Source organism: Rutidosis leptorrhynchoides, unplaced genomic scaffold (assembly GCF_046630445.1).
Source record: "Rutidosis leptorrhynchoides isolate AG116_Rl617_1_P2 unplaced genomic scaffold, CSIRO_AGI_Rlap_v1 contig242, whole genome shotgun sequence".
Lineage (NCBI taxonomy): Eukaryota > Viridiplantae > Streptophyta > Magnoliopsida > Asterales > Asteraceae > Rutidosis > Rutidosis leptorrhynchoides.
The window spans coordinates 59,424-84,027 of NW_027266491.1; the positions used below are offsets into that span (position 1 = coordinate 59,424).

The 24,604-nt window shown below is 32.2% G+C and overlaps 3 protein-coding genes across 3 annotated transcripts; 1 reads left to right on the top strand and 2 right to left on the bottom strand.

Moving 5' to 3' along the window:
- The first annotated feature begins 14,717 nt into the window (after positions 1-14,717).
- On the top strand, positions 14,718-15,393 carry LOC139882201 (nuclear transcription factor Y subunit C-2-like). Its single transcript, XM_071866565.1, is given in 2 exon segments — positions 14,718-15,101; positions 15,103-15,393. Coding segments are annotated over 2 exon segments (675 nt in total).
- Positions 15,394-16,062: 669 nt separating this feature from the next.
- LOC139882202 (DEAD-box ATP-dependent RNA helicase 36) lies at positions 16,063-18,336 on the bottom strand. The gene is made up of 6 exons (XM_071866566.1): positions 17,737-18,336; positions 16,990-17,312; positions 16,704-16,907; positions 16,527-16,608; positions 16,307-16,405; positions 16,063-16,221 (listed from the first exon to the last, which is right to left on the bottom strand). Exons 1-6 carry the CDS (start codon positions 18,334-18,336, stop codon positions 16,063-16,065), a joined length of 1,467 nt encoding a protein of 488 aa, XP_071722667.1.
- Positions 18,337-18,993: 657 nt separating this feature from the next.
- Positions 18,994-24,600, bottom strand: LOC139882203 (ATP-dependent zinc metalloprotease FTSH 12, chloroplastic-like; the record flags this gene model as incomplete). The annotated part of the gene is given in 18 exon segments (XM_071866568.1): positions 18,994-19,071; positions 19,219-19,299; positions 19,382-19,489; positions 19,717-19,791; positions 19,899-20,018; positions 20,129-20,263; positions 20,265-20,306; positions 20,413-20,529; positions 20,626-20,745; positions 20,966-21,037; positions 21,646-21,862; positions 21,945-22,057; positions 22,482-22,649; positions 22,778-22,918; positions 22,998-23,240; positions 23,323-23,400; positions 23,849-24,126; positions 24,393-24,600. Coding segments are annotated over 18 exon segments (2,394 nt in total), but the record flags the coding sequence as incomplete, so codon positions are not given.
- Between the last annotated feature and the right edge of the window lie 4 nt (positions 24,601-24,604).

Sequence of the window (24,604 nt, forward strand, 5' to 3'; positions counted from 1 at the left end):
TATAGAATTTTTTTTGAACCAATCGATCAACTAAATTGTTTGACCAAAGTTTTTTCTCTCTTCGGACGAATTTTTTAGTGAGCTATTATTTTAATCATCTTTTGAAGGTTATCGTTTCTGGATGGGTTGATATACTCTTTATTATCATATACTGTGACGTGTGTTGATATAAAGTGGCAAATAAAAATTTCAATTACATGGTTTCTTCGGCATCGGTTCAATTGAAGAGGAGTTAGTTTTAGATAAATTTTATTTGATTCACTTTAGTTTAGCTGCAATGAGTTGTATTTTCTTTAGCTTTGTCCTTATTTCTTCTATGCTTAGGATTATGTCTCATTGATCTAGGGTGCTTGTAGTTATATCCGATCATCTTCACTATGTAATTGACTTCTATAATTCGTCTCGGTAGTTAAGTCGTGAAGCATATTTATCAATAATACCAACGGTTTTGTCCTGATTTGGAGGACTAGGTGAATGTCATATCAAAATTATCAATAAATTGACATGATTTTACTCGATCATATTAATTAAATAAAATCATTCCCTCCGTAATAAAAAAAAATCTTCTTGCCTCAAAAAGTTTAGTGAGAGGATAATAAGAAATCATACCACATATTCCTGTTTTAAGCTCCTTCACTTATCAAGCCACAAGAATTTCTTCTTCCTTATTTAGATCTTCTTTCAACGCCAGCTGCCCAAAGTCCATGGTCAGTTCTCCACAGATTAATTTTGTTGGCTCAATTCTTACAAAACATTTTCGTTTTTTTGCGGCAAGAAAGCTTCTTCCATTTCTTCTTTCATTATTTCTCAAGTTGCTTTTATATTTCTTCTATCACAAAGTCTCCTCCTATTTAAGTTATCCCACCAAATTAAAGTGTCTCTTAACCATAAAAATTTCATTGCAATTAGACCGACTTTTCTTGTCTTTTTTATAGGCTTATACTCAAAGATACACTCGACTTTGTAAGCCGTATAGGCGTCAATTTTTCCAAGGATTTCAAGAATGTCAATTTGAAAGGTTCGGAAACCATCCATGAGAATATCATGAACATACACATGACCTCCTCGGCCTATGTGAACTCCCCCCAACCATTTCCCGGCACAACAGGACTGTTGCCAAGATTTGCTACTTCCTCTTCTTGAAGGCCAATGTTCCCCAAGTTTCTTTTATCATGATTGTGCCGTGTTATGAATGAGCTAGAGATCCCAGACGTCTAGCAGGTCTCCCACTATCAGAAGTTGCACCATGAGCACAGATGATTAATCTTCAATTACATACTCTCAAGTTTGCTTGTGAGAGGTTGATGACTCTAAATTAATTACATTTGTTTGATATTAAAAAAAAAAATTACATTTGTTTATTTTTGCAATCTTTCACAATTGAATTGAATGCATTTTAATAAAAAATTTAATGAAAATCCATGGAAACCCGATACCCAATTCTAATAGGGTTTGGAAGTAAAATCGTCATTCTAATAGGATACCTGATACATTAAGATATCCGTTAAAAATTAACATAATGGCATGAGAAGTCGAAAATGTTAGGGTACTCGACCCGTGAACGTCCCTAATTTCCGTTGCCCTATAACAAAGCTTAAGCCTCTACCCTCTTTTTCATTCTTTGATTTCTTATTTCAGTTTAGTACTCATTTTTTTTCGAACTTGTTAGTTACAAATCAGTGAGCCCGTCCGTTGGACAGGAAATTCATACCTCTAAAAATTAATAATTTAAATATACTATAAAAAAGTTATATAATAATTATTTGTATTAAACGTTATTAAATATATGTCAAATATTATATCAAAAGAGAATTATTTTAATTTTATATCAATTATAATTATTTTGATTTTATATCAAAATCTACAATCCTATTAAAATTAAAAAGTTTATTTTATTTTTAAAAATAATAAACATAACAAAAAGTAAAAGTCACACATCAAGATTTGATTTCATAATAAAATTTATGATTGCATCTAATCAATTTAGTTGTTCCTATTGTATATAAGATAAGATAAGATATGCCCGTTTTAGTTAGGAATAATAAATAAGAATACAACGGATTTTTATTACGAATAATAATTTAATAAAAAAATTAATATATATTTTAATTTGATTAGGAATAATTTTTTAAATAATATGTCTCTTTGAATAGAAAAAAGAAGATGTGTCCGTTTTAATTAGCAATTGGAAAAACAAATATAGTGGATTTTAATTAGAAAAAATTGTTAAAAAAGAAAATTAGAAAAAATATAGTGCGTTATAATTTTATTAGGAATCATTATGTTTTTATTGTATTTTGATTTCTTAATTAAAATAGAAAAAAAATAATAGATGATTATTTAATTTAGATAATTCTTTTTGTATATCTTTATTTTTAGAGGATGACGAATCTTCTTCTGTTATGTAATTAGTATTATCTCTAATTAATCTCATGCTTGGCCTACGAAATATCTGTTCTTTAATTATTGTATTATCTATTCTAGGTATTGAACTTATCGGTGTTGTTTTTATTGTTCCTACCTTAGCTGTTACTCCAAATAAATCTTCTAAATAAATTTTATCTTTATCTTTAAATTGTATACTGTGATGACTGTTTGATAGGGCATATCCTATTTCGTAAGTTATTGTGAATGAATAGTCTTCTTTTGCCATTAAATTATTTTTATAAAATTTATATGCTATTATCAGTGATCTGTCTAAATTTTCTGTGCATAGGGGTATTCCTAATTGTAATGATACATTAAATTTTAATTTTGTATATGCTAAGTTTCCATTTACTATTCCTATTATTCTATCTCGTGGATGTTGGATTCTATCATCGCATATTGCTAATCTTATTGGCGAATCTATGCCTTCCATAAATGTTGATTTAATCAAGATTTGAACAGTCGATATATGAATATAACCTATTTTATCTTTATCTGTTTGTTTTATATTTAGCTGTTTAATTTTTTCTTTTATTTCATCACCACTTATAATAGGTATACTAGTTTCTCCAGTAGTAGTTGAGATCTCTATCAAATATTCAGCAGTAATTTTACCAAAATAAAGTATATTCTTTCTACTAAGAAGGTTTCTTAATGAGTTTTTTATATCTTGCCCTTCTTTTAGATTTAATTCTTCTTTCTTAATTTTCTTGATTATATTTTTATTGACCAATATATCCCTTTTGAAGGTGCCTTTTTCTTCTTGTAGATCTAGATAGTCTATAGTGTTTATTGTTGATGAGGACGAAGCTACTTCTTTTTTTCATTTTTAACTATTGTAAAGTCTAAGTTGTTCTAGTATAATGCAGTAAAGATCAATTTTTTGTGATAGTTCTGATTGTAGAATATTTAAATCTCTAATGTTTTCATTATCTAATTCTCTAATAATTCTAAGGTCATTAAAACACCTTTCTATATATTCTTCACAAAAGTCTATTAACCAGTTCAGATCTGGGCTATTTTTTTCTAATTTCATTAAATATATTCCTTGTGCTATGTTATGAATATAACTCATTTTCTATCTCTGATACCAAATTTTAGATTGCGGATAAGAAATTGAATAATTGGCTAATTGGAAGAAAATAAATAGATTTTTATTAATAAGATAGGAATACAGATGCTTAATATAATCTAAATAGATTGGTCTGACCAATCTGCTTCTAATTCTTCAGTATCATAATACATATTAGTTTCGTATAGATAATCTAATTGTATTTCAATATGGGTTAGCATATCCATATTTTCTTCTATCTTCTTATATGAATATATGAATTATTGATTAATAAAGATAGATATGTCTCATATCTAGTTGCTATTTCTTTTGCTAGATCAGAAGGTAATATTCTTCTGAATGATATTTCTATTTCTTTAACCTTTCTTTTTTCTATTTTTTGTTTACAATTGGAAATTATTTCTTCTAATTGAGTTATTTTTTGATTAGTTTCATTTTGTAAAGCAAATAATTGTGTAGTATTAGAATTCTCAATTAAAGATAAATCAAATGTATCAATTGGTGAATCTATTAAATGTAAATCAAGTGTATTTGTTGGCGAATCCATACCTGAATCCTTTGCTTTGCTAATATTTTTGCTGAAAATCTTTGAATCCCTTGATGATAAATTGCTTCGATGCTTGGGTGTTTGATTGTAGTATTTTTATATGATGTTTGAGTATTTGTTAGTAAAACAGATTTCCTATAAACGGGAAATCAAAACGTTGGTTTGTTATCAAACAAACAAAGGAGAATTTTATTTCACTTAATAAACTCTGAGTTCTAGACGAACCAGAGGATACATATTTATACACAAACTAAGTGGACTATATTCCACTTAATACCCTTAGATATTACATTATTGCTATATTATTGATGCCCTTAGAAATTTACATCAGGGCTTACGTTTTTTTGCAAAAAGACACAGACATATACATCTTGCTTTATTTGTCTGTGGAATCTTTTGGCTGGATGGACATCTTTTTCTTGCTTTATGTAGTGGTTGTCATTATTTCATCCTTGGATTCTTTCTGAGTGGATGTCTTTTCTTCTTTGTTCTTTTCTTCTTTGTCTTCAATTTTTTTGTTGTCTTCTATTATTATTGAAATAGAGTCAGTAGAATTGCTGTCTTTTCCGCTACGTAAAAGTGTGCATAATAATTCCTTCGTCCTGTAGGGAAGATGTTGTAATGTTCCAGAGAAATCCACAAATGGTCCTTCAAAGAGTTGAACTGCTCTTATTCCTTCGGGACTTATCTCTTGACTATATTTGGAATAGATTAGAATATTTTCACTTCTATAGTTTATGAAGTATTTTTCATGGGTATTGATCTTTCCAGTATTTCTTAATATTCCTGCAAAATACTTGGCATTGAGTTCTTCAATTTCATCTTATGTTAGTAATCGATTTGTTGGTTCATCTCTTGGTGGGTAGTTTTTGTTTGATATTCCAAGAGTCATGACTGCATAGCTGGGAACTAGTACTTTGTCCTTATCGAAAATTGGAAAAGAACTATATATTTTTACGAATATTTCCCTATCCTTTCCTTCTCTATCCTTTTCAATGCGATTCATATAGTTTTTTATGGCACTGGCTAGTCCTAAAGGGAACTCTGAAAGTAAATTGGTACCTTTTAAGTAGATGGTATCTATTAGGCCATGAATAAAGAACTTGTATAGTGTTAAGGGATTTGTATCAGGGAGAAATACTGCTTTTTGGACTGGAATCTATTTTTACAGATGGGTAAAAATGTTGGCTCATTTCTTTTTCTGAGTAGTGGCTGAGCATTGAGTAGCACCCATTGAATGATGAATATGATGGCTGTTTGGCTTTATGTTTCTCTTCTCTAGTAAGAATATTGAAAATACTAGAGTTGGGAATTTTACCTATTGGGGTCATCTTTCCTAAATGCCTAGATGAGGGTGATGGTGAAGAAAGTAGTTTGGATTTATAATGAGGAGCTTGTGTTTGAATTTGCTGAATTTGGAACTCTTCGTAGGCTTTTTGGGCTTCTTCCCTAGTTGTGAATGATTGGTGTTGGATATTAGACTGACTGGTAACAAAAGGAGAAACCTTATGCCAATGATCATATACTCCCTTCATTGGTCCATTGAATATAGCATAGAACTTTTTTTGGGATGATCTGGTAGTATCATAGTGTACTGTTAATGGAGTGGTTGTAGTTGCTGATGATGATGGGTCAGTAGTTTTTGTTTTTGTTGTTGGTGAGGAAAAGGATGGATCCACCACGCTTGTGCTGAGTAATTCTGATGTTTGAATATGGCCTCCTAATTGAGTGATTGCTGCTTCAAGTTGTTGTATTTCAGTCTGCTTCTAAACTATTTCTTTTCTTTTGATTTCGATCTGGTCCATCATTCCTTTGATGATCGCTTCCATTCTCTTGTTAATGTATCGGCAATGACGTTTTGTTCTGATTTTATGTATTTTGCGATGGCTGGGAATTGTCTCAATTCGAGCTGCCACCTGATTAGTCTTCCTTGATTAAAGTTGCTCTTTATTTTGTAATGGATAAAACCTGTAAGTTATTTACTGTCAGTACGGAGTTCGAATTCTTTAGTAAGAAGTTCGATTCTCCATTTCCTTAATATTTTGAGACAAGCAAGTGTCTCTTTTTCATGTATTGGATATCTTTGCTTAGTTTCTGAGAAAATTCCTGATATATATTTGCATAGTCTTTCGACGTCTTTATTATTATTTGACTTTTGAATATTGATTTTTGCTTTCATACAGCCAGCCCAAGTTTCTTGGGAGGCGTCTGTCTCCACAATCAGATAGTCATCACTTTGTGGATTGTATAATTTCGGAAGATTTTTACAAGCATTTTTCAGCTTGTCTATAAATATTGAATCATTGATATTCCATGTCCATGGGATCTTTGTACCTAATTTCTTTTGTAATTGTCTTCTTTCTTTGGCTAAGAATTTTATAAATCCTTGATCCGAAATGTAGTTCGGAGATCCTAGGAACCTTTGTAACTGTTTTCTATCTTCTATTTTTGAAGGGAAACTATTTAGTTTTTCCACTACATTATTTTGTAATTTTAATTCTCCATTTCCTGATATAGTTAAACCTAAATAGTCTATTTCATTTTTGGCAATTATCGCTTTCTTTTTACTTAGGACTAATCCTTTTTCTTTGACTCTTTCTAAAACTATTTTTAATTTCTGGTAATGGTCTTCTAATGTATTGTTTGTATAAATTAGTATATCATCTATATAAACTAAACAAAATTCCTCTAATCCTTTTAGATTTTTATCCATAAATCTTTGATAGATTTCTGGTGCTTGTTTTAACCCAAATGGCAGTACTGTCCATTGGTAATGTTTATGGGGAGGACAAGTAAAGACTGTTAGTGGCTTAGTATTATTATGTAATCTTAACTGCCAAAAACCTGATTTAGCGTCTAAAGTGCTAAACCAACGGACTTCCTCTAATTTTTTGAAGTATATAATCTTTCCTAGGTAATTTATAAGCGTCTCCTATTGTTGCTTCATTCATTTTTGTATAATTGATTACCATCCTTCTTTTTCCTCGTTTTATTTCGTTGTGATTTTCTACATAAAATGCAGGTGCAGCATGCCTACTAGTAGATTCTTCTAGTATTCCTCTTTCTAGAAGTTCAGCACATTCTTTTGTAAATTCTTCTACATCAATTTTTGAATATGGGATTTTATTTTCAACGTTTACTTCTTGATTTGGATCTTTTAGTTTTATTTCTATTAATTCTTGGTTGTTATTTTTATCTTGATCTAGTGGATTATCACTACATACATCTTCTAATAGTTTTTCTACTTCTTTTTGTAATTCTATAGGTATACCTAATTTTTCATTTATAACTTTAAGTTTTTGAGTAATTTGTAATTTGTTTAATTTCATTAATATTGGTATTTTTATAACGGTACTTTTCTGATTTTTATAAGATGGTGCAGTTAATTCTATATGATGCAAATATTGACAGAATGGTTGGTATAATTTTAAAAAATTATTTCCTATTATTATGGGTAACCCTGATTCTTGTTGATATATTGATGGTACTATAAATATATAATTTCTTATTTTTATTTTATTAAAAAATGATGCTTTCCATATAAGATGTTTGCTACCATCTGCAATTGATATTACAAGAGGTTTTTGAAGTTTTTTCCAATGGAATGGGATTTTAGCTGAAGCGAAGCATAAAGTTGCTCCTGTATCTATATATGCGTCATAAGCCTTTTCTTTATATTTTATTTCTATGAATGTACAATTTGGATTAGACTTATTCATTTGAAGATGAATAATCTTCTTTTGAATCATAAGACTGACTACTATCAGATACTAATTTATATATTTCTTCTATTTCAGAATCTGAATTTTCTATTGGTTCTAGATGATTTTCTACTGCTATATTTAAAATTTTTAGTTTTTTTTTTATTTTCAGTCTTCTTTTTATTAGGACATTTGTTAGCATAATGACCTTCTTCATTATAAAGCCAACATCTACATGTTTTCTTATTTTCAGGACAATGTTTTTTTTTTATATGGTGATTTTCTTTTAAAAACCTTCTTCTTTTAAAGTTATTATTTCTATAATTGAATTTTTTGTATTTATTTTTCAGGAATTTTTTCCATCTATATTTCTTTATAATTTTCCTCCTTTCCTTGTTACATCCATAATTACTGGGCATTCTAGGATTATTTTTACAACATAGTTGCCCAATGGGGTGTTTAAGTTGTTTCTTTACAAATCGCTGCAAACATTGTTGTACTATATAGTTTTGAGTTACCTCTATGACCCCTCCTAGAGTATTAACTATTCTATTATTTGCTACTTCTGACAAAAATATGTCTTTGATAGTCTTGCTAAGTGGCCATGGTAATTTATTTAAATAAGTTTCTTTATGAGTTTCTCTATTCTCTACAGGTAATTTATAGTAATATTTTTGAAATTCGCATGTATAAGATTCTATATCACACATATTACAGATTTGTATATTATTAAGATGCCATAAGGCTTTTTCTGCTTCAGCAGCTTCAGTTGCTTTTTTTTTATCTATATCGTCTTTTCCTAGGAATTCCCTATTTATGGTATCTACTATTGTAAAGAAAACATCTGAATTTGTTGTTTTGTCTTTCAGTAAGTATTCTATTTGTGCTTGTGATAAGGTTTGTAGATAATTTTTTACGGATCCTGTTACTTTATAAGTAACAAAGGTCCAAACTAGATTATGATTAAAATCTTGAAATATTTTTTCTAATTGGATTATTAATCCTGTATTATTCATCCATAGAGTTAAAACTTCTTCTTTATTCTGAGCACAGTCTAAATTTAAAATATCTATATTAGTTTTAATTGATGGTGTATATTCATCAGGAAATTTTTTCCATTTGTCATTTTGTGTAGTATATCCTTTTTCATTCATGTAATCATTATGATAAAATTCTCTTCTTCTTTTATGACCTGAAGTTGATTCTGGAATTTCTTCTAATTTCATTCTAAATGGTAAATCATCTTCTGATTCATATCCATATACTACTTGTTCTTTATCATCATCTATATTGTAATTTTTATGTTCATAATTTTCTTTTTCTTCTTCAATAATTTTTAGTTGAGACAAAAGTTGTCTAACTTCTGATATTTGGTCGGATATATTTTCTTGCTCCATTATACTATTCTACGAGGTAATTCTAGAGTAATTGTTCTTTTAGGTTTTGTAATAATAATTTCTTGTTGGATATTTGGGTGTTGAATTATAGACTTTTCTTTTTCTGAATTTAATTTTTCGAATTTGTATAACTCTTCGTTTAATTTTTCTATAATATTTCCCTCCTCCTGAAAAATTTTTTCATTCTGATTTTCTAATAGATCTTTAATATTTTTAAGATAATTTTTTGAATCATTAATTTCTTGATATATGTCTTTTGATTTATGTTGATTTATATATTCATTTATTATAGAAAACGATTCTTCAATAGTTTTTTTATTTTCAATAATCATATTTTCTAGATTATTTAGTTTTTCATTTAATTTATTTTTAATGTCTTTTAAATCGTCTTTTATTTTTACTATATCAGATGTTATTGCCATCATGTAGTTTCTAATTATACTTTTAAAGTCTCTAAAGTTTTCAAATATTTTTTCTCTTTTTTTAAATTTTGTCGAGTATGTTCATATTGATGTATAAGATAACTAGCGTAATGTATTGTTTTCATTTTATGGTGTGCTCTTATTAATTCTTGAAAATGTTGTATATTGTCTTCATAAATTTCTATCATGTCTTTGGTTATTAGTATTTTCTGTCTTAAATCGATTAATTGGTTACGTAAAACAGAATTCATAATATAGGGACTATTATGCTTTTTTATCAAAACTTGGGAGTATTTTTGTAAATAGGTGAAACAATATTTTTAATTAATGATTTTTCTTAATTAATGACATGGTATAACCGGGAACCCCATTTCCGATTATACTACAAATGTTTACCTTTAACAAAAAATATCATATTTTGTTTACGTTTTATGATTTTATGATATATTTGTAATTTTTAGGACTTTTTAGTACAAGCCTCTGACAGAATGGAATTTTTAGTCATAGTTTCTTTTGACTATTTATGCACGTACACGAATATCTTTTGGGTATCATGCATTAAACAAATTAGCAATTATAATAAAAAATCAGTATGACTTGATCAAAAGTGCTTACATAGAATAAGCATGGATGCACACCCGTGCGTGGCCCAATTGGTAAGCATCTCCTTCTCCATTCGAGAGATCAGGGATTCGAGTTGTGCAATCCGGTATTTTTTTCCCAACAAATGAGGGTAAGAAAATGACAATAGCTAGTGAAAATAATGTATTAGTGAAAATAATGTATTAGCCTCGTACCTAACATAACATAAATACCTAAAAAGATTGGATTTGCTAATTGAATTTATTCATCGAGAAAAATAAAAAGATTAGATTTGCTAATTGAATTTATTCATTGAGAAAATAGAACAGAAAATTGAGAAGAAAATAATGTAGGAACTAAAATTTTGAATGATATGCCGACTTTTGAATCGGGATCAAATGTTAAGAAGAACTCGAAAAGAGATTCTTCTCGTACTTCTACAAATGAGGATAAGAAAATGATAATAGCTAGTGAAAATAATGTATTAGCCTTGTACCTAACGTATTATAAATACGTAAAAGGATTGGATTTACGATTGAATTTATTCATCGAGAAAATAGAACAGAAAATTGAGAAGAAAATAATGTTGGAACTAAAATTTTGAATGGTATGTCGACCTTCCATCGGGATCAAATAATTGTTAAGAAGAACTCGAAAAGAGATTTTTCTCGTACTTCTACATTGTTGAAAGAAAATTCATCAAACTTTTGAGTTGTTCGCCATTAAGCAACGACAAGAAAAGCCGATCATGGCTGCACCCCAAGCAGAATTCTTGCTCTCGAAACACACGATAACAACTTCCCGCCAAGCATTTTATATATTCAGATTTTTCACACGCCCAAACTTTGTAGACTGGAAAATAACACCAAAATATCATTTTATTCTTTCGACGCAATATCATCAAATTTGAAAATCCTCTTGCAAGATGCCTCCCAATAACAAGTGAGTTCAATCTAATTGTTAAATCAGAACCAATTGCTAAAAACTAAAATTTGATGAATATCTCTTGAATCTCTCTAGTCTTCTTTTCTGCATTTTATGTGTCTCGTATCGGGTGGTTTTCTAAATCTAGATACTCTTTGTAATGATTTATGTAAATTTTCATCTTTAAACCAACTTTTAAAATTAAATTATGCATCTTATCATGATATCAGAGCTCAAGTCTATTCCAGGAGTGGTAAAACCTAGATTGCAAAGATAGCATACCAAGATGTAGTATGACTTGATCAAAAGTGCTAACATATCTTGGCAATTTGCATTTTGTTTTTCCCCTCAACAAACGAGGGCTAAGATGTAGTATGACTTTTAGAAACATTTACATATATAACTAACTCGTCAATCACGTGTCGCCGTGTGAATTACTCCCTTCATCCTAAATATAAACATTTTTTTCTCTAAATACATATAAATTTGAAAGAAAAAAAACGTATTTTTTTTCATTTTATCCATTACATTAAATTATTACATCAAAAAAAATATTTTTTATACATAACGATATTTTTTTAATTTTTAATATGTTCCAATTACAAATTTAATTACAAATTAAATTGCAAATTTTATTGTCAAATCAACATTCGAAATATGACGTTTTATTAACGAATAGTAAGTTGACACATATATTTTAAAATTTTGAGTTTAATTAAGTTTAAAGTTACAATTTTAAGTCAATGATATTATTTTTTTTCCTATTCTAATTACGAAATCAAAAAACAATAAAAACATAATGATTCCTAATAAAACTCTACCAATTTTTTTTTTAATATAATAATTTTATTCCTAATCAATTTCTTATCTATTATTTAAAAAATTATTCCTGATAAAATTATAATACACTATATTTTTATTAGGAGTAAAATTGTAGATTTTATTGTCAAATCAACGTCCACCATATGACGTTTTATTAACGAATAGTAATTTAACACATGTATTTTAAAACTTTAAGTTTAATTAAGTTTCGAGTTATAATTTTACGTCAATGATATTATTTTTTTTCCTATTCTAATTTGGAAATCAAAACACAATAAAAACATAATGATTCCTAATAAAAGTCTACCAATTATTTTTTCCTAATATAATAATTTTATTCCTAATCAATTTCTAATCTATTATTTAAAAAATTATTCCTAATAAAATACTAATACACTATATTTTTTTCTAATTTTTTTATTAAACGATTTTTCCTAATTAACATTCATTACATTCTTTTTTTCTATTCCTAACTAAAACGGGCATATCTTCTTTTTTTCCTATTCAAATGGACATATTATTAAAACATTATTTCTAATCAAATTATAATATATATTATTTTTTTTATTAAATTATTATTCCTAATAAAAATTCCTTATATTTTTTTCTTATTCTTAATTAAAATGAGCATATCTTATTTTTCAAACAATTAATATTTTTTTCTAATTAAAATTTATTATATTCTTTTTTCCTATGCCTAATTAAAAAAAGACATATTTTTTTCCTATTCAAATGGGTATATTATTAAAAAAGTAATTCCTAATCAAAATATAATATATATTATTTTTTCTAATTTTTTAATTAAACTATTATTCTTAATAAAAATTGCTATATTTTTTTCCTATTCTTAATTAAAACGGGCATATCTTATTTTTCAAGCAATATGAACAATTAAATTGATTAGATGCAATTCTAAATTTTATTATGAAATCAAATCTTGATATGTAATTTTTACTTTTTATTATGTTTATTATTTTAAAAAAATAAATAAATTTTTAATTCTAGGACTATAATTTTTGAAATAAAATCTAAATAATTATAATTGATATAGAGTTAAAAATAATTACCTTTTATATGATATTTGACATAGATTTAATAATGTTTGATACGAGTAATTATTATGTAACTTTTTATATGATATATGTATTTAAATTATTAATTTTTAAAGGTACGAACTTCCCGTCCAACGGACGGGCCCACAAACTTATTACCCTAAATTATGCATATTATGCACTTCATGTATACATAAAATAACTTATTTCAATACATTTTTAATTTATTTTATTGTCAAATTCCATAAATAATTCTACCATATTCATCTACATCATTCGTATAACACATTTACGTAATTTTTTTAGATAAAATAACGAACGATCCCATATAAAAATTGATCCAAATTAAATTCACCACCAAGTTATTAATTTTATTTTCATTTTCTTAATTTATATGAAGTACTAAAAATTGTCATCTAATTCTGACGGAGGCAGTACTAAATTTCGTTCTTACATAACATTGACGGGCAATAATATCGTCCACTAGCAAATTCTCTTAACCCCTATATTTTCCCCATCCCCTAATCAGTCCTTACGCATTGCTCTTTTAGTCATCTTTATAAGTTTAGAATATGTTGGTTTTATTTTTGGAGCATACTCGAACATGCTTCGTATATCTTCAAAAGACTTGTTTTTACCTTTGTGGCTTCTACATTACTTACTACCTCTCCCTAATTAACCGTGTCATTTTACTATGCAACAGTGAACAGTCATTTTCCTTAGAGTCACAGTCGGTTTACTTTAGCATCATTAGTCACGTAACACCCAGTACATTTTTTCCACGTGACAAATAAAACAAGAGGCTACTTTAGTTGAAGGAAACTCTCACCGATTGACACGTGTTGATTTTGAGATGCCACCAGAAATCTCTCAGTCTTGAACAAGAACATAGAATTGGAAGACTGGCTACATTCAAAAAACCTGAGTCCCCCTCCTTTGAGAAAAAATAAATTAAACCCTTTTCTCCGATCCTAGGGTTCTACTGTAGAGAAAGAAGCTCGACAGTAACTTTGATGTAAGCAAATTAAAGGGTATTCTTCTTTATGCAAAGCTTCCAACTTTTTTGCATTCATGTTAATATTTTATATTTGTATGTTATCTTTGTTGTTCTAGCTGTGATTGTGCTATCTTTCATTAATGTTCTTTCTGAACAAATTAACAGAGATTAATGGGGTTTTATTAAAATAAAACATGTCATTAGTTTAATAATTTCTGTTTCTGGTGTTATATGCAGTCAGATTGTCTGTTGTGGACCTTAGATTGATTGGTTTGGTTTTTATATGCAAAACAAGGAGCCTAGTGATCCCCGATTATTGATATTTCTTCAATCATGATTTATTATTTCATCGAAAAAGGGAAATGGTATTGAAGGGAGAATTAAATTAATGGGTTTGATGAATTGTGTTTCTCTGCAAATCGTGTTCACGGGTTAGCTTGAGGGCAATAATATTCTTATGATGAGGTCTTGCATGCTCAATCAAGTGCTTCATATAGTAAAAATCACTGCATTTAGCTGTCACTGTTATACTAGACTAACAGTCAGTCTTCTATACAGACACATTCACCTAAAATTTAATTACATTGAAGTCCCAAGGTAACGGAAGCCCTGTGATTCGTCCACCTTTGTGAATTGGAATCATCATCTTTGTGTAAAGAAATCCATATAAGTTGTTGGCAATTTATGTTCTTCATCTTATATCACTGTTTACAATCTTAATCAAGTTTCTTACTTTGTATTGAATCTTTCGCAGTATTATTACTAGAGGGTATTATGGATCAATCAGAAAAAAGTCAACAGCAGCAGCCTGTGGTGGTGGGAAATGTGGCTAGTGGTGGTCAAATCCCGTATAATTTAGGAGATGTGCAACACCAACTCGCCACCTTTCCTCAACCTCAACACATAAACCAGCAGCAGCAACAACAACAACAACAGCTTCAAACTTTTTGGACAAACCAACAGCAAGAAGTCGAGCAGGCGGTTGATTTCAAGAACCACAGCCTTCCACTCGCTCGAATAAAAAAGATAATGAAAGCTGACGAAGACGTCCGAATGATCTCGGCTGAGGCTCCCGTGATTTTCGCGAAAGCGTGCGAAATGTTCATCTTGGAACTGACTCTGAGGTCTTGGATCCACACGGAAGAGAACAAGAGGAGGGACCTTACAGAAGAATGATATCGCTGCAGCGATCTCGAGGACCGACGTGTTTGATTTCTTGGTAGATATTATTCCAAGAGACGAGTTGAAAGAGGAAGGACTTGGAGTTACTAAAGCTACTATTCCTGTTGTAGGTGGTCCCTCTGGGGATATCTCATATTACTATCATCCTATGGGGTCCACGGCGCTATATGCTGGCCAGCAGCCTCGACCGCCTGTGGCTTTCATGGCGTGGCCACTGAATCAAGGAGGACAGCCACAAACTCAACAGCAGCAGCAAACAGAGAGTTGAAGAGTGGAAACAAACAAGTTAAATACAATAACATCTTATCGGGGGATTTTAGTTGTAGTAGTTTATTATCAGTTCAAGTTTAATTTGATATTTGGTGAATGATGCTTAATCAAACTTTCGGATGATGTATAATGGATGAGCTTATATTTGAACTTGAGTGCTATTTAAATTGTTATGCTATCCTGATTTGGATTAGTAGACTTCATCACAGTCAGCTCGCCGAAGAAGCGTATGCCGACTAAACTGGATACTTGTTTCTCTCGTCCTTTCTGCAACCATGCCGGCAGTGTTGAATGTCAGTTTGACCGGCAGCTCCATATCGGTTGGGCAATCATGTCGGATTTGCCAGGAAAGTTTCAGCACCAAAATCACACCTTTAACTGAGCCGATTGACATTTACAGTGAATGGATCGACACTTCTTTTCAAGAAGACCAAGAAATAGTAGATAAATCTCTTCTCATTATAGAATGTAGAACAATAAAGCAGTGTTCTTGTAAAAGTTGTTTCCTATGTGACCAATTTGAATTTGCAAGTTGTATAATGAAATAATTCAATTACAAAAAAGAAGATATTTTTAATTTAATTGAAAAGAAAGGGGACACACATTGTCACGCTGAGCTGCTAGACAAAATGCAGCTTACTGATTACAAAGTTGGAAGAGGAAGAAACTATTTAGAAGGCGTTTCCCTCTTTCTCTTCTTTCTGTGCTTCTTAAACAAACCTTTCTCTACCAGTGTCTTCATCTTCTGTTTCTTTCGTTCTTTCACTTTCTCCTCAAACCCATCATCCGTCATTTTCATTGTTGCCACACGTCTAGCCTTGAAAACCTACAAATTTCGTACGAATTAAATTGGATCGGCATCGCATATAACTTTTTATAAAAAATAAACAACAATCGTAGAGAGATCTTACCCTCGTAATATCAGATTGGACATCGGTTTCTTTACAGTCAAATAGTTCCAGTTGTTTTCCAAGTTCAGCTTCTATTTCATGAATTAAATCTACATCATTCTGCAAAACAAACAAAGACGACAAGAAATGTTGTACATCATTCTCATAATACTATTTCTATGAATATTCTCTATAAAAATAAGTATTTATAACCAGCTGCTTTCCAGTTTCTATAGCTCACCTGTGTAACAAAGCTCATAGCCAACCCTCCCCTGCCAGCTCTTGCAGTGCGTCCCACACGGTGAACGTAATCTCTCGGATACCTACAATACCGGAAATTAAAGTTAAATTCTACTGGGACGAAAACAAGTCGAGAAAGTAAACTGACTTTATAGAGATTTATAAGATTAATAACGACCTTGGGATGTCGTAGTTGATAACAAGATCAACAGTAGGAATGTCCAGACCACGACTGGCAACATCGGTAGCAATAAGTATAGAAACTTGTCCAGATTTAAATCGATGTAACGCAGAAAGCCTGAGAGATTGGGACTTGAATGAATGCAATGCTGATGTTTCCACACCAAGCTCTTCCAATAACAAACTTAAGAGGTGACAATTTCTGTTTCCACACCAAAGGACAGAAATTATTAATGCTAAGTAAAAGGGAAACTAACAGAAAAACAAAATAGAAAAGTTGATACCTGCATGTGGAGACGAATATCATAGCAGAGCGAATACCCATGTCTTCCATTTTAGATAAAACGTGTACAAGATAAACATCCTTCACATTGTGGGGAATAAACAAATATTGCTGTTTAAGTGTGTCTACTGTCTTGAAACCTTCGTATTGTTCATAGAAATAGGCCTTATTTGCTGAAACCTCAAGTAGTGTTTGCAGGTCACTTGTCATTGTTGCAGAAAACAACAAGGTTTGTCGATCCTTAGGTAAGCACTGAAACACAACCTTCAGTTCTTCTTCAAAACCGACATCCAAAATTCTGTCTGCTTCATCCAAAACTAAAAACTGAAGCAAAAAACATTGGAGAAAAAAAGTTAATGAATCGGTCTTTGTATAACCAGTGCAAGTGTAAGACCTTAGAAGGAACAGCATTTTACCCTAGTTCTGAACTTACAATAATCAGTAGTTTTTTATTTGTAGACAAATAAACTCAAATAAAACCCAAACAAAAGTATATTTAGCAATTACAATAGTCTATTTCATCGCTTAAATCAATCCACAATCTCAATACCCTCAAAGTCATTCACCATTTGTTATTAGATACTCCTATGGTTACTTTAGTCCTGCTAAACACAACTAAAACCCAAATGAAATCACATTTAGCAATTGCAATGCTCTGTTTCACAGCATAAATCAATCCACAACCTGAAATCTCTAAAATTCATTCACCCTTTACTGAATTCGTTATCTTTTTCGTAAAAATGCTTACTTTAGTCCTGCTAAACACAGGCGGAATGTCAGGATTCTCCTCAATCAACACCTTCACTCTTCCCGGCGTGGCGATAACAATGTGAGGTCTTTGCGAGAGCAACCGTGCTTGACTCAGCTTATCCATTCCTCCGACAATCACAGCACACCTCACATTCAGACACGACCCAAGAGCCTTGAACTGCTCTGCCAGCTGGTAAGCCAATTCCCTTGTTGGGGTCATCACCAGCGCCAAAACCCCATAGGGATCCTGTGCGAGCTTCTGTAGAATCGGAAGCGCAAACGCCGCCGTCTTCCCGCTTCCTGTCTGAGCTAAGCCGAGGACGTCGCTGCCTTCCAAAATTTTAGGGATGCAGTGCGATTGCACCGCCGTGGGCCGCCGCATGCCTAGCTCCTTGCAGGTGTTTAGTGCCCATTCCGCGAGGCCGAGGTCGGCGAATGAAGTTGTGATAGAGTCGGTATTTGGTTTTGAGAATTTTTCGATTTCAAGGTGCTGACTTGAGATTGGGGTTTCGGGTTGTGTTTGATTAGGTTTTTTCTTAGGGAAGGGTTTATGGGGTTTGGAGGAAAAAAGAGGGAAGCTTTTGTCAACTTCATCCATGGTGATATTGAGTGGGAAGCTGTTGTTACTTGGTAGAGAGGAGAGGGGCTTTGCTTAAACCTTTTCGATAGATGTTGTAATTTTGGGATTATTACATGGTTCGTCCACCAACCTTTACATTTGTTTTCAATTGACTCCTTATATATTTTATTCATACGAAAAGACCAAATGTGGAAGACGAGTTATCTTATCCCCCCCATCTCTTATTGTAGCTGCCTTTGATTTTGAATTATTCGCTTGACAATGACAACGAAGCTTATGATTTTTTTCTCATTTATATAGTTTTGAAACAAACAAGTGTACAACACAAGTTTTTGACATTCTTCTTATTTGAAAACTTCCTGGAGGACAAATATAATGTTACATTCATATAATAAGACATCGAATACAAGAATTCTGAACAAAAAATGAGGGACAATTATGTTAAATAAATAACTCATCTAAATTACAGAGTAACGCCTTTGTGTGATGTTTCCCATCCGTTATTGTTCCGACTTAGGAGTCAGCAACTTCGTCTTCACAGGATGAAGGCGAGGTTATTGCTGAAAGTCGATTTCAATTCTCGAGTCGCTTGAACAAAACTTTTTATTTGCTTTCAACTATCTTCTAGTTTTGGTTTCAGCATCTCAAACTCCTTGTCGTTAACCAAAGAAACGTTTAACATCGGTGGAGTGGTGCAGGATATACATTCAATGGTTCATATCTCAACTTATCATTGTGAGGCAATGGCCCATCCTGAAGATTTCAAAGACCGCAGAGGAAAAAAAAATCAAGTAGTCAGCTTATCATTGTTCGTTTTATTAGTAAGATTCTTAATTTACTACAATTCGGAACTAAATGAGCGAGGGCGTGAGAGAGAATGCCAATTTGAGAAGAAATTACCTTTTCCAAGTTTATCTGGAATGGCTTTACGAAATCCTCAAACATGACTGGGGAAAGTCCCTTCATTATCTCCCCAACTTCCTAATGAATGAAACCACACAAAACCATTTAGTAAATGTAAACGGGTTTTAATTTAAGTGAAAGCCAAGAAAGTATATTATACCAATCCTGTTATCCTTGACTTTTCCAATAATTCCTTTGAGATTATATCAAGAATATGCCGATTCTCCATCAACCCTTTCATTGCAAGTTCTTCGGTCTCATCGATGTACTGAATCAAGAATAACTCGGAACTTTTAAAGGAAAAAGAGATTGACGAAAGGAAACACATGCTAAAAGAGCAAGTACAAGTTTAACAATGTACCATCTTCAATTAAGATCAATTATAGAAGAACAGAACCAAAAGATGCCAGACCATTAATTTTTTGTTCCTTCAATTAATTAATAGATTTATTTTCTATAACAAAAGTCGGGTTTAAGCAAAAAAACAATATTTACCCTAGTAATCTCCCGAGTGAAGAGCTCAGATACTTCGAGGGTCATGTTTGCAGGAATCACTTGAGGGTCATCCCACTAACACCATGACAAAGAACACACATCAGTTCATTAGAAATTCTGAAATGAAAAGAAGGCATCATAATTCTACTTTTTAGTTTTAGCTTAAGAAACTACCAACATACCCTATACTTTATCAACTCATTATCAGGATTATCAGGTTGATCCATCAATCCAACTCTCCTGGTTAAACCATATAGTCCCAACTTTGCATTTTGGGGGCTGATTGCCATCTCTCTGGCAATCTGCACAAGGACAGGAATTTGGACAAGAATGTGTCAATTTAAGTTCATGTAACTTTAAATTTGTTACTTTTCCCTACAAGCAAACCCTTGAAGGCCGTTTTACGTAGTACCTTCGTTATCTTTTCAAGATCATCAGTTCCTCCATCAGTTATGTCATTACCAAACACCACACGTTCGGCACAACGCCCGCCATGAGCTACTACCATTTGCATTTTCATGTAACCAAAGGTTGTATAACCTTGGTCTAACCATGTCTTCTCTAGGATAGAATACAGATACGGCTGTTTCCTGCTCAAGATGGAAGGAAGCGGAAAAAATTACGTCTTTCTGAAAGGAGAAAAACTTATGTAATAGTCTTCAGACATGTAAATCACAACGCTGTAGGGAATTGCACCTTGCCACCAGGCAGAAGCTGAGAAAATGCATGCCAATCAAAGGTAGGAAACAGGTGAGCCAATACAATGTGACCAGCCTCATGAACGGCCAACAATTTCCTTTTATCAAATGATATCTACGCCAGAAAAACATAAAATGAATTCTGAATATATACCGATATAATTTTCCAAAACATAACTACCAATATTGAAAATAAAGGGAAACGACATACATCTCTTTCAATTTTCTGCTGTTCCTCTTCAGTGAGCAGCACTCCCATGCCTTCCAGTAGTTGCTTATCTAACACGTCAACAATATCTTGCTGGTAGATTTTTGAACGTCCTTTTCTCACCTGCATTCATGGGAAAACACTGTGTATTAGAGAGCGGGACTATATTAACGAAGCCATATACAATATCGTATAAATCCCATGTGCTAGAGTCCTCAATGTAGATGATCTTCCTCTAGGAGATATTCAGAATCTCACGTAAATGGAAGGTGACTAAACATTAGGGCAAACACATTGCCAAAACATATATCACAAATGTTATACAATGCAATAGCTAACTTACAGACATGATTGCTGCTTCATTGACAAGATTCCGAATGTCTGCTCCAGAAAAACCAACAGTTCGGAAAACAACCTGCGAAGAGGAGACAGGATTTTACCAGTTAGTTAAGAAGTGACCAGTTTAAACAATCTATCCAACTGATGCAAATGTAAGCATAATACATTGTTTTCATGTCTAGTTGTATCACAAAGTTGACAAGACTAAATCTACATGATCAATAAAGCTATATCAACTTTAGTGCATAGTAGATCTCCAAAATTCTGTAACACACTGTCTGACTTGATACTTGGTGTAACAATTGCTCAGAATATAAAAAGGGTAGAAAATAGTGAATAATGCATGGATGTGTATTACTCCCTCCGTCTCAGATTAGATGCTAATATAAACATAATTTTTTTTCCCAAATTAGATGCAAATTTTGACAAGTTTAATGAACATTAATCATGTTTTTCCATTATACCCTCACCAACTTCATCATCTTCACCCTCATGTCCCCCATGCACTCTCCCTCACCAACTTCACCCACATGTTCCCCATGAGGGTTTTTTAGTCTATACAATCACAATTATGTTGGAAAATGAGCTTATAAACATGTTTTCTTGGTTTGTGTGAAATCTCCTAGATTAGCATCTAATTTGGGACGGAGGGAGTAGTATTTATGGGAGTCGCAGTTCACAGACCTTTGAAAAGTCCACATCCTCAGCAAGTTCCTTCCCAGCACTATGCACCTTGAAAATCTGCACACGTTGTTTCGCGTCAGGAAGACCAATGTACAAGCGGCGGTCAATGCGTCCAGCACGAACAAATTCTAGGTCCAATTCATCTGGCCTATTTGTAGCACATATGAATATAACAGCCTGTCTAAGTGAAAACCGATCAACACCAGTTTTTTCCTTTCTGCACATGAAATAAAGCCGATCATTATAAACCATGGACTATTGAGAAAAATAGAGAGCTGCAGTTTGTTTTTAATACTCACTCGCCATCCAGCTGTGCAATCAAAGCCTCAAAAGTTGCCCTCCTACGTGGATCCTTTCTTGCATGCCTTCCAGCAATTGCATCAATTTCATCCACAAAAATAAACGAGGGAGCCTGAACAAAGTAACTAATCATGAGCCATCGTTATCTATATTATTTTAAATGCAATAGTGAAAAGTAATTAAGAAAAAGATCTAGATAGAATAAATTAAATCCAGGAGAAAATATTGCAACTCCAAATGACTGATGTGGGAGGTATTGCAAGTGATTCATCAGTTCGATTTTTGGTTCCTCATTACGCAGACATGTTGATTAATTTCCACAATGTAGCAAGAAATTCTACAATAATGTCTAACACAAACAACTACAAATTTGACTTCGTGCATTTCCAAGAAATTTACTAACAGTTCAGCACGAGATAATCTGATTCAGCACAATGTAATCTGATTGATGCCTTTTATAGTCCCACTACATTCGTTGTGTTAGAGAAATCCATGTCTAGGAAAAAGCAAACAAAGAGACAAAAAAATCTTCTTACGTTTCTCCTCGCAATAGAGAATATTTCATTAATCCTTGCTGCACCACTTTTCTCACTGTCAGTAAACTCTGCTCCAGAAGCAAACACAAAGGGCAACCCACTCTCTTTCGACAGAGTTCGAGCAAAAAGCGTCTTTCCTGTTCCAGGGGGTCCTGATAAAAGAACACCCTGGCAAATACAGACATAAGATAAGAACATCATTGAGCTGCATTTTTTTAATATGAACTGTAGTTCCTTGAATGAAAAGCATATACAAGAGAAGTGTTTTATCTTTTATGAAACTAAAGAAAATTTACCCGAGCAAAAGCCACCCCTTTCTCATAATACTGCATTGGGTTTTCCATGTATATCATTATCTCATCAAGAAGATTCCAGACATCTCCTCCAAGTACAACTTCTTTATGCATAGACTTTGTTTCACCAACATCTCCAACTGGCTGGGTAAGATTGCAGCATGGTGAGAACTAAAGATGCAAAATTAGGTGAAAAAAAGCAACAGAGATTTTAGAGGCATACCAGGATAAAATTTTCAGCATAGGCCATATCGAAAAGCTGATTATATTTTTTGTAAAGAAAGCGATTTGATGTGACATGTAGAAGCATCACAGTCTCCCTAATAAGCCAGAGAAACAGTAATCCAGGAACCAAAGCAATCACTACTTTCATAAAGTAATGGATCTGTCGCTTCTCTAGGAGATCCACTTCAACACCAGAACTTGCAATAGTCTCAAACATGTAAGGATCAAGGGGAATATCCACCTACCAAAAAGAGAATCATGAAGCAACTGAAGATGGCAAAGCTGGAAATTGATCGATAGAATGAGAGAGAGCTGAAACTTACAACATATTCTAATGGAAAACCTTCTTTCATTGTTACATACAATCTTTTCAGGTCCTCCGTAAAGACAACTGCAGCAACCTGTAACAAAGAATGCACAGAATTAAAAAAATTACCTACATACCTGTGGCCCACGAACATTACTGAACTTAAAACAAGTTAATATATTCAACTGTACTACTTTGCCATTTCGTACCACTGCTTTTCATTGCATGCATATTTTTTCCTAAATTTACAGTCTTCAAACTTGAAGATTTTAATTTTGGGGGCAATGGAGATATGGAGCAATGGCAACATTTTGCAGGAAATAAAATTCCAATTCTCTGAGAGAATTTTGTCCATGAATACATTCATCAATTCTAATTCCAGACAATTATCTCCGTTAATCACAGAAAACGAAGAAAGAGAGGTAATCTAGTTCTCCGAAATCAAAAGTACACTTTGCAAGCAGAAGTCAGTATAACTGTCATGTAGAAGATCCAGGCGAAAAACAAGAAGAAAGAAAATGGATACGGAGACCACCACTTACTTCCGAGCAGTCAAGCTTGTTAAGAAAATAAGTGTAAGGAAGTTTTGGACGATATCGCCACCATCTCTTAGCTATCCATAAAGCTCGGGCTCCCTGTGTGTCAGTTACTTTTTCTACAACATCCTTACGAAGACTATTTTCAACCTCTTCCATGTCAAATTCAACTGCATATTCGGTATTACTAGAATTTAATTGGTCAACTAATCGATCCTTTGCGAGGATGTCTTTCCATGTTTTAAGTCTATCACGCCATGTTCCTCCATTTTCTTGAACTTCTCCTGGAAAGAAAAATACTAGATAATGAATTTGGATAACAAGCTTGATTTATCAAGGTAAAAATGAAATTGCCATGACTTCAAAAAGATCAATAGACAACGAAATTATTTCCAACTCTAGCAATAACTACATCAGTAGGAAATGGAAAATCTCAATAATCTGCCAATAAACTTAATACATACAGCAAGTACAAATACGATGTCTTAGGGGCAGGAACAGGACAGACTTGAACTACATAGAAACATACAAATTAGAATCACTGACAAACCTGTGACGCCCAAGTCTTTTTTCAGTTCTTCCTTTTCTTTGGAACTCAATTTCACATCACTGTCAATCATCTGTTCCACACTGTCCGGAGAAGTCTCTAGATCATCACTCCAGGCATCTTCTCCAACGTAAGAGCTATCATGAATTAGAGTTCCACTAGGTCCTCTGATGAACTTTTTCATTTTCAGACCTTTAGGTGCTGTCCTCCTATAC